General features: G+C 41.9%; 1 protein-coding gene across 1 annotated transcript in view; it reads right to left on the minus strand.

Annotated features, from left to right (window-relative positions):
* Positions 1–11,517, minus strand: part of FYN (FYN proto-oncogene, Src family tyrosine kinase) — a 100,544-nt gene that overhangs the window by 11,995 nt on the left and 77,032 nt on the right. Inside the window, exon 9 of the mRNA XM_044675413.1 lies at positions 6,275–6,406. Coding sequence (XP_044531348.1) covers positions 6,275–6,406 — 132 coding nt within the window. The remainder of the gene's footprint in view (positions 1–6,274; positions 6,407–11,517) is intronic.

Below are 11,517 nucleotides of genomic sequence, written 5' to 3' on the forward strand. Positions count from 1 at the left end.
GAGAGAGAGAGAGAGAGAGAGAGAGAGAGAGAGAGAGAGAGAGAGAGAGAGAGAGAGAGAGAGAGAGAAACCTACTCAAAGGAGCAGCTAGGGAGCATAGCAGATAAAAGTGCCAGGCCTAGAGTCAGGAGGTCCTGGGTTCAAACTTGGCCTCAGATACTTCCTAGCTGTGTGGTCTTAGACAAGTCACTTAACCCCAATTGCCTGGGCCTTACTGCTTTGCTGTCTTAGAACTGATATACAATAGAAGATAAGAGTTTAAAAAATAAAAATAAAAAAAGAACCCTGTTTTAAGTTCTAAGATATGTTGGCAGAAGTTTCCTCAATGGGAGTTCCCTAAACCAATGAAGTCAGAAGTCCAGAAAAAACCTCAACCCAAATATTACCCAGTGCTTTCTGCTTATAAGATATCTTATAGCCAAGATCTTCGAATCTATGGTTCTCTCATGTTATTTGATACTCACCACAACCCTGGGAGTAAATCTTCTCCTTAAAAAACAAGGATTGACCGCTAGATAAGATCAGGAACATGGGAAGGTTGCCAGTTTTTAGGAGACTGCAGACAGAACATTTTTAAGCTTCAGTAGCTTAAAACTAGTAGGTGAATCCATGTTTAAGCTTTAACAGCTTAAAACTGTCTTATGAATTTTGGGACATCCTGTATATGGCTGTGATAGGCATTAAGGAGGCTGGCCCCTTTCTTTCAGATCACCCTTAAACTCAGATTTTGAGGCAAAAACCCCAGGTCAGGCTAACTAACAATCATAGCTTAGCAAGATCAGGCCACTCGGCAGAGAGCTTTGTCAAGCACAGGGTGCTCGAGCTCACCAAAGGGTTAATTTATAATACCCAAGTTTCAAGGAAAGATAAAAAAATATCACTGGGATTAGAAAAGCAACAGCCTTTGCCCCAATCCTGTTGCCTTCCCCCTCAGCCCTAGGAAAAAAAACAAACCCAAATTGCTAATATATATGTATTACTCCTGGGATGAAGCTAAATATAGGATAATGGAAAAAGCAAATTAAATTGTTTTGAAGGTTACAGGTCTAATTTTAAAATGGTCTTCAAAAACATAACCTCCAACTCACAGATACATCTATTTACTATATTCCTAACATATGGATGCCTCAACCCCAGAACACTTGGTCTTGTCTGTTTTGTTTGCAAATGAGAATCTGAAGGAATAAAATTGTTTTTCTCTACATCAGGGATCAGCAAAATTCTTAAGCTAGGAATGGCTTCAAAATTTTCACTTTATTTAAATAAAAAGGTAAAAACTATTCTGAGCTTTTACACTGCACCAAAAATGGGTGTTAGGGTAGATTTGGCTGCTGGGTCTCCATTTGCTGACACTGCTTGAGATAGAAGGAAATGGGGCTTTTGAACTCTAGCTTGTAGCAAGCCGAGGATGTATCCATGATGCAGCTATTGCTGGGTTGCTGAAAATACAAATTGTCTTTGGAACTGAACTTATCCAAGTATTGCTGATCTAAGGAAGAATATGATTTTCTCAGTATTGTAAACATTTGCCCGTTAATTTCAACCTTCATTTTAAAAACAGTTTTATTGATGCTTTTTTATTTTATATCAAAGATATTTCCAGTTCTCTTTTTTTTCCCTCACAGAATTTTCTTCCCTTGTCACAAATCAAAATAGCTAAGAAAAGGAAATCGACATGGCTAGGTCTGCCAGCATATACAACTTTTTGCCCCAAGAGGGGCATCTATACTGCTTCACCTCTGAACTGAGGGAAAGGAGGAATCACAAATTTGGGATTGGAATGGCACTCATCTGATAATCCACTTGTTTAACAGATGGGGAAACTGGGGTCCAGTATCTGTCCTCTCTAACCAATACTGGCTATTGCTTTTAATCTGAGTTTAATTGCCTTTTAATGCTATTTTCATGTATATTTTTGTAGTCATTAATTAGCTAATAATAGCTAGGATTTATAGCTAGCAAACCATAGCATTTTAAAGTGCTATGGTTTAAAACACTGACATGTTATCTCATTTGATCCTTACAACAGTCCTGGCAGGTAGATGTTATTATTGTTGTTATTTTACATGTGCAGAAACAGAGAGTCAGTAAGAGCGAGGGGGAGGGAGGAGGAGGAGGAGGAGGAGGAGAGAGAGAGAGAGAGAGAGAGAGAGAGAGAGAGAGAGAGAGAGAGAGAGAGAGAGAGCAGGATTTAAACTCAGATCTTTCTGTCTCCAGGCTCCATGCCCTAGCCGTCTATCATTGTATGTTATATTCTCCTGGTTCTCTCTTTCCTTTATATCATTTCAAACAATTCTTCCCAGGCCACATCAAATTTTAATTACTCATCATTCATTTCAGTGCTTTGAAGCAATATGGATACCCTCTCCTCTCCCCCAGTATCTTTTCATCATCCTCTCTTTCCTTCACCCTTCAATTTGGGTCAAACCTCATCCCCAGAGGCTCTCTCATTCTTTCTCTGATTCCCATCCCCTTTATTTTTAAGGCTGGTCAAAAATGCCTGACAAACCCGTGGAACATCCATTTACAAATTATCTTTTTCTTCTTACTTAAGGACCTTTTCAAAACTCAGTGTATTGAGGAATCCAATCCTGAGGAGTCCAAAATGAGTCCATTCTTTCCCTTTAAAATTGGAAGAGATAAAAAACAGCTTCGACCTCAAAAAATGTATGCCTTGCCTCTCTTTCTCTCACTTCTTTTCTTCACCTAAATTTAAGTTTCTTGGAGCCATTAGGATCAGCAGAAATTTAAAACAATGTGTTTTTTTTCCTTTTCAGATGGCACCAAGCATTATTTTCAATGAATTATAAGCCTGAGCATCCCATGAAGGAATTAGTTTGAAATCCATACAATAAAAATTAAAAAAAGGAGGGGGGTGGCTTCCAATCTCATAAAATAGAGAGCTGACACTGACATGTTTTCTTCCCAGGAAGCAATTCTAAACTTCCATGGTGTGTATTGCTTGCTTCCACCAGAGCAGACTCTTTTCTGTACCGTTTGACTATTCCTGGAATGAGCACACACATGTGCGTGTTGGGAGTCACAGAAACAGCAGCAGCATCAATAAAGCTGACTTACATCCGGATTGCTAAAATGCCCTCTGCCAGCACTTCAGAGATGGGGAATTTGTCAATCCTGCCTACACGGCTACTTGGCACTCCCAGCAGCCGAGAAGATATACAATACAGAGAAAGAGATGCCATTTATGTGGAATTCCTTCTCTGTGTCCTCTGGAAATCACCAAAAATGTTCATTAAAACAAAACAGAACAAAACAAAAAAGAACAAAGGGATTACAAATTAATCTGCCCTTGCTGGCTCCCTTGACTGCAGAGAGATTACAAAAAAAAAACCCGTCCACATTTGCAGGAGGCCTAAGTCACTCATTAATCTTGGCTATCGTTCGTATCATTGGTTTTTGAGCTCATTCCGTAGGCATGCATATGAGCCCTGAGCGTATGGGGGAAGAGACTGCCTTTCTGTCTTCAATCATCAGTAACTGGAAGACATTTCCTTAACATTTCAGAAGGCAGGTCTCTTCACGACACCATCCACAGAACAGCCACTACAAGGCAATTACTACTGCACGGAGGACAAGAGACACTATTGAAACGAACAAATTAAAGCACCAAAAAAAAAAAAAATCTTTTGGGTGGCATTGTCTCGAAGCATGAATCTGATAATTAGGGGGAAAAAAAATCTCAGGCTCTAGAATGCTTGAAAAAAATTTTTTCCCCTCCCTATTCATTTCATTCTACAACAGTCAATAAATACTTATGCCCAGAATATTTAGGGTATTCAATAGTCAGCAGTGAACCCTTTCTTTCACTATGCTAATGAGGAGTCTCTCTACTCTTTGCTCTGGCCATCTGGAGCTCTATCCTGCAGAGATGAGGTTCAGTCTGTGGGTCTGATGAGTGGAGTTTAATCATCAAGCAAATGGAACCTTTTAACCCCTCCTTTCCAAAGACTCCTGCAAAACCTGATCTGGGAAGCAGATTGTCTGTGATATTTCCACTTTGGGACTTCTTGATTTCATGAATTCTGAGTGGGATGGGGACTAAGTGTCCAGAGCAGAGGCTAATTTCTCAAGAAAATTTAAAATGTTTTTTGAAATGACTTCTCCTCAGCATAAGACGGGTGCTTCGGGTTCCCAATTGCTTTGGCCAAAGACCGCTTCCTGCCCCTCCTGTTTTCCAAGAAAGTCTTAATGTGGAGCGACAAGGGCCAGTCGTTACGTCTCTGAAGTTTCTCAGGATCCTCACCATGATTTGTGCCTCTTTCCCACACGCCCTATTATATTTGCACTTTTTGATAGCTGGTTTAATTTTTTAAAAACGCTTACTTTCCATCTTAGAATCGATATTGAGTATTGGTTCCAAGACAGAAAAGGCTAGGCAGCTGGGATGAAGTGCCCAGGTCAGGGTCACACAGCTAGGAAGTGTCCAAGGCTACTGAACCCTGGACTTCCCTTCTTTAAGGGAACCACCCAGCTGCTCCCCCTTTTATGAGAACAGCGACTACGCCTGTCATTGGCCCAACGATATTCTCTGCTGCTTCTGGGGAAAGACTGTTCCTTACCTGCCTTTCTGCCTCTCACAGAGCCTAGACCCAGGAGCATCAGAGCATTGAACATCGAGAGTGGGAGAAGCACCCCCTTTGCCCGAGCAGAGCTTTCCAGCCCCCCAGCTGTTCAGTCGTGTTCGACCCAGGCTGGACTTTTCTTGGCAAGGGCGCCGGAGGGTTGGCCACTTCTTCCTCCAGTGGGTTAGGTCAACAGAGATGGGAAGTGACACTCTCTGAGAAGCAGGACTCTAGGATTCAAACCCAGAGCTCACGACAAATGCCGGGGTCTCTCTCCCGGGATCTCAGGCACTAAGCTGCCCCCACTCCCATCCCCTGTTCTCAGGACCCAGGAGGCTCTACTTTCTGAATACTAAACATCACCCATGTCCTCCCATCCTTCTCATCCTTGGCTGCTCAGGCTCCCCTGGACCGTACTTCAGGCACCCCCTCTTTCTTCCCCCACAGGCTCTCTGTCCTGCGTTCTTGTGTCCAGGCTTGCTTCCTAGGAGGATAAGTAGGGGGTGTATTGCCTAAGAACAGACTAGAAGAACTATAATATTGCTAGTCCCCAGCTCCCTTGTTTTACAGAGAGTGAGTGACTTGACCAAAGTCACACAGCCAGTTAGAAGCCCCATGCTTGCAGCTCTGGGCACCACAGGGACTTTATCTGAGCGTTAGTTTCAGAATCTGTAAAGTGGGACTATGATGCGCCGAGGCAGCCTTGGAGCCGAGGTTAGAGCTGGCAACATAGGAGGCAAGTCATGTAACTTCTGAGGGTTTTTAGGCCACAAGGGTCAAACCCACAGAACTCCAGAGCAGAGTCTGAGCTAGATGAAAAGGTAATTGGGGAGGCCGCTAGGTGGCTGGGTGCCTAGAGTAGGGAGGACTCGGGTTCAAATGTGACCTCAGAGACATACTTCCTAGCTTTGTGAACCTGGGCAAGTGGCTTGACTCCAACGGTCTAGCCCTTATGGCTCTTCTGCTCTGACACTGATACTTAGTATTATCAATTTTAAGAGGTAAAGAAAGAGTTAAAAACAATGTAACTTGGAAAAGTTTAACAACGTAAAAATAGAATAAAGCACAGATACTGTTAATTTGTCTTTTTCTAAGTAAATAAGCTGCAGAAGGGATCAATTTCTACGTGAGTTTGTTACTATTGCTTTAGGTGATAATATAAATACTAAATCTCATTGGTGTATCCTTGAAAATAATTGCTAATAAAAACTGATCTAATCAACATCCATCACATGGGGACTAGGATACTTGTATATAGAATTTAGAGCTGGAAGGATCCCTGGAAGTCATCTTTATTTAACAGCTGAACAAATGGGTTCAGGAAGGGCCAGAAGTTGTAGAAAGACCACCAAATTGCACTGATAAAAGGAGTTTCCTCAACCTGGAGTTCTGTCAATCATCGAAATCCCATGTCCATTCTCTACCCCCTAGTATTTAACCTGCCTTTTCAGTAGGTTCTCACATTCAGAATGCACTGCGAAAACATGAATTGTTTGAATAGAGTTAAAAAACAGAGTTAAAAAAATGTTTGTGTAATTCACTAAACCCAATTCAATTCTATAAACACTTAACAAGTGGGGCCTATTTGCAAGGCAGCGCCGTGCTGGGGAAATGAATGAACAGATCTCCAGTCGGCATTGTTGGGGCACCCAAATCCCAAACAGGTCTCTTTCCAGGACTTCTCTTCTTACCTGGATAGGGCACTCTCCCTTTGGTTACCAGCTCTGTGAGTAAGATTCCAAAGGACCACACGTCAGATTTGATGGTGAACCTTCCATAGAGGGCTGCTTCCGGAGCTGTCCACTTGATGGGGAATTTTGCACCTAAAGCAAAGTTACATGTTGGTTATTATTCATGATCCGGAGGACCTGGCTTCAAATCTGGTCTCAGAGCTGAATGACCCAGGGCAAACAACTTAATCCCATTTGTTCAGCCTTTGACCTTCTTTTTTAAAAAAAAATCTTAGAACTGTTATTAATACAGAAGATAAGAGATTAAAAGAAGGAAGAGTGAGTGTCCTCTAGGCAACCATCCTGGGCTCTCTCCTCTTCTTTCTCCATACTATTTCACTTGGTGAACTGTGGCACAGAGGATTTTCAGATCCATTTGTGTAGCCCTAATTTCTTTCCTGACCTTTAGCCTTACATCTCCAACTTCCTGTTAGATTTTTTAAAATTTTTCCATTCATGTTATTTTATTTTATAAATAGCATTTTATAAATATTTACAAATTTTACAAAAATTATTTGTTAATTATTTAAGATATTTTAGTTTCCCAATTACATGTAATAACAATTTTCAACATGTTTTCTGAAATTATAAGGTCTGAATTGTCCTCCTTCCCTTCCCTCTCCCCTCTTGGAGATAGAAAACAATTTGATGTGGATTATACATGTATTATCCTGCAAAACATACTTCCATATTGGTCACTGTTGTAAGAGAATATTCCAATGAAACCAAAATCCCCAAATATAGCCATAAATAAACCAATGTGAAAAACAGCATACTTTCATCTGTGTCCAACTCCAAGACATCTTAAGCTCGATACATCCAAAACTGAACTTGTGTTTTTTTTCCTCCAAACTCTTCTCTCTTCTTAATTTCCCTTTTATTGTCAAAGGCACCCCCATGCTTTCTGTCACCCGAGCTTCCCACCCCTCTCTTAGCTGTTAAATTTCTCTATGTCACTCCTCTCTTGAAACAGCTCCAGTGACTCCCTAGGACCTCCAGGACTGACTACACATAAATTCTTCTAAAGCCTTCCTAACCTTTCCAGTCTTTTTATACCTTACACCCCCCCTCCCGAGATACCCCATCCAACCCATGGTCCGGTGCCGACGTCTTCCTGGAACACGTCCCTCCATCTCCCGAATGTCCGTTCTCCCAGGCTCTCCTCTAAGGCCAGAGCTGTCTCCCCCTCCTCATCTCCAGCTCCTGGCTTCCTTTGTGCCCCATCTTTCCCCAGGCTCCTCCTGATACCCGGGCTGATCCTGCATATCTAGCTCTCATTTGTACGTCACTGTCCCTGCTCTGTCTTCCCTATCAGATCAGGAGCTCCTCCAAAGTAGCGACTGCCTTTTGGTACTTCTGCCTTCCTCAGTATCCATCCATCACTTAGCACGGTGCCTTGCATAAAGCGGGCAATTAATAAATGTTGGCGGACTAAGGGCTTTAATAGATGGTCTGGGTGGCCTCTGGTCGGTCCCTCGTCCTCTCCAGATGCTGCTTTTGTAATCTGGAAAGAGAGGGAGAGCTGACCCAGATGATCTCTAAGGCCCCTTGGAGCACCGTGATCCTATTTTAATCAGTAATAGATTTCTGAAACAGAGTATTAAGTCATAATGCCTTACAAAATACACAGAATGCATATGAATGGCTTCTCCTGGTGTGAGACAATCTGACATATGGCTGTGTCCAAATGGGCCCATATGTTGCCACAGGGAAGAGTTTTGATTTAATATTTCCTTTCTTCCTTCGGTTAGAATACAAGTTCTTTGAGGACAAGACCTGCCGTTTTTGTTTTTGTACTTCCAGAGATTAGCACTATGACTGCTAGATAGATAACACTTTCATGAATGCTCATGGATTGGCTAACTGATTCCCTCCCTCTACCCAGGATCCTGAAAGGGGTAATAAAGAATCCCTCCAATTGCCCCAGTTGATGCTCCCCACCTCGCCTTATCTTCTGTCTTAGAATCAAGACTGTGTATTGGTTCCAAAGCAGAAAAGCAGTAAAGGCTATGCAATGGGGGTTAAGTGTCTTGCCCAGGGACAACAGCTGGGAAGTGTCTGAGGCCAGATTTGAAACCAGGACCTCCCACCTCTGAGCCTGGCTCTCAATCCACTGAGTCACCCAGCTGCTGCCACCTGGGTTGATTCTTAATATTCTCTGATGCTGTGGCACTCTTCCCTAATTTCTTCCTTTAACCCCAGCCCAATTTTTTTCCTACATCTTGAGTCGGAGATTTAAAAAAAATTAAGGATAAAGTTGTTTGTCATCTTTCTAGCAAAGATGGGGAATAATCCTGCCTGAAAGATTATTTTATGATTTTATGACCTAGCAGGGTCTGATAGAGAATAGCCCATTCCTGAGTCATCTCCCTCTCGACTCTTAGAAAATCTTGCCTCCTCCCAAAGAAGAAGGGTGGAGGCCACATTACTCTAATTTGCCAGAAAGATTTATACAAGATTAAAATTAAGCAAACATGTTCTCGTTCTCTCTCTCTCTCTCTCTCTCTCTCTCTCTCTCTCTCTCTCTCTCTCTCTCTCTTTCCCTCCCTCCCTCCCTCTTTCTGTTTTGTCTCTTTGCCTCTCTCCCCTTTTTGTCTCTCCCTCTCCTTCTGTCTCTCTCTCTTTCTGTCTCTTTGCCTCTCTCCCTTTTTTCTGTCTTTCCCTCTCCTTTTGTCTCTGCCCCTCTCTTTCTCTGTGTCTCTTCTTATCCCCCTCTCCCTCTCTCCCCATCTGTCTCTGCCTCTTTCTGTCTCTCTCTGTCAATATCTTTCTTTCTCTCTCTCCTTTGGCTATTCATGGGATTGGATCCTGCTCTGATCATCAGGGGAATTTAGATGTATTACATTTCTGTCCTTGGCCAATTAATCAAGGCAACCTGGTGGTCCCCACTCCCTGCTCCTGGAGCTTGCCATATTGGTTCTGGATTTATGGCCCTCTTTTCTCCCTTTCTCACCCTCTGTCATTCACACATATTAATTAGAAAAAAAATGTTTAGACACATTTCATTGCACAAACCACCCCAAAACCACAAGGTATATTTATTCTTAATGTAAACATGGTTATGAGTTTAAAGTATGTCAGTTCTACATAGGACCTTCAAGAAAAAAACAAAATAAGATGGTTTCTTCATATTTCTTACAAAGACACAACATGGAAACTCTAAAATCACCAGGGTTGTATTTTCTGGAGTATAATAATTAAAAATTGGAGCTATGATAAATTACAGCAATTTGATTTTTGTTGACAATCAATAGCATTCTGAGCAAACTCATAATGCCCTTATTTTGTAGCAAAGTTTTCCTCAGCATCTCTAAGTGTGAAATGAAATAAAAAATAATAATCCCATTATTTCCCCATACAAGGTCTTCTATTAACACACCAGCAGAAAAAGCAGTCCTGTGGTACTTTTCAGCTTTATGCATGGAGTTATTTTTAGTCATTTTTCTTAGGCACAATTATTCACATCTTTTTTCTTAAGAGCTGCATGTAAGCAGGTCTGGCCATGCTCTGAAATGGCCATTTTGTTATTTCAGGTGCTCCTCCCTTCCAGACTTGCCAGGCATATTCCCATCCTGAGCTTGGTGGGACTGCTGTTCCTCACACAGCTCTGGTGTCTGGACCTCATGGGCTGGTCCCCATGCCAAAATGTACTCCTTCCTCATCACTGCATCACAGAATCCCCAATTTCTTCTGCATTTGAGGCCTTTCTAGATCTCTCTCCAAATGCCAATATTTTGTATATATTTCATATAAGGAGGGAGCTTGGCCCAGGGGAGTTTGCCCAAGCATTAAGAAGACCTGAATTCGAGTCCTGCCTCTGCCACATACTGGCTGTGTGTCTCTATTGCTTAACCTTTCCACCGCCCCAGACAATTCCCAAAGACTTCAAACGCTGATCAGAACTGGGAGAGGAAGTTCCTTAACACAAACTCCTTATATTAAAGAAGTCACAAACCCAGCTAAAAAACAAATTAGAAAGAAGAATTTCTAGCCTTTATAGTACTTTAAGCTCTTCAAAGCAGTTTACAAATATTCTCTCACTTTATGGCTACAAAAACTTTGGGGAGGTCAGTAATCACTATTTTACAGATGAGGAAACTGAGGCAGACTGAGGTTAAGTGACTTGTGTAGGGTTGCTCAGTTACCATGTAACTGAAGATGGATTTGAACTGAGGAATATGTATGACTCTCTCTCTTTTACAACCTCGCAAGTTCATGAAGCAAACTTCTGGCAGGATATGATAGAGAAATCACATTCCTGACTCATCTGCCACTGTGACTCTTAGAAAACAACTGATATTTATATAGTGCTTACGATGTGCCAGGCGCTAAGTGCTTTATAATTACTGTCTCATTTGATCCTGAAACAGCCCTGGGAGGGAAGTGCCATTATTATTCCCTGTAACATTGGAAATTTGGGAGTCCTTGAACTAATTTTGAGGTCCCTGATCTAAATTTCTTGTGGACATTTAGATCTCTTTCAAACTACATTTCCCAAGATTCCTTTTGCATAATCAGGTGGGCAGGAAGTGTAATAACGTAAACAGGAGTATAAAGACTGAGGATGGGATTGGTACTTTCTCTTTTCTGCTATTATGGAGCAGTAGGAGGAGAGGAGCTGGTAAATGGCGAGTCCCTTTAAAATAACTCAATAGGCACATAGCTCCATTTTTCTAAATGGCTTTCAATAAACTGTTTGAAAGGGGGCAGCTGGATAGCCCAGTGGATTGAGTCAGGTCTAGAGACGGGGGAGAGGGGGGAGGTCTTAGGTTCAAATCTGGCCTCAGACACTTCCCAGCTCTGTGGCCCTGGGCAAGTCACTTGACCCTCATTGCCTACCCTTACCACTCTTCTGCCTTGGAGCCAATACACAGTGTTGACTCCAAGATGGAAGGTAAGGGTTAAAAAAAAATCCTTTGAAACCATGATATTTTAAATTTTATCACTCTATATTAATTTTATTTCTTGCATCCTGTTTTACAGATGAGGAAACTGAGGCAGAGGTGAAGTGACTTGCCTAGGGTCACACAGCCAGTGAGTATTTTAAGGCTGTGTTTGAACTCAGGTCTTCCTGACTTCAGAGTCAGCACTCTATCCACTGCATCACCTAGTTGAGGTATGTGTATGGGGGTCTATAGATACAAATACATATATCTGGTTATAAAAGGTTATATATATATGCATACACATACATAAATAAATAC

Source organism: Gracilinanus agilis, chromosome 4, assembly GCF_016433145.1.
Source record: "Gracilinanus agilis isolate LMUSP501 chromosome 4, AgileGrace, whole genome shotgun sequence".
Lineage (NCBI taxonomy): Eukaryota > Metazoa > Chordata > Mammalia > Didelphimorphia > Didelphidae > Gracilinanus > Gracilinanus agilis.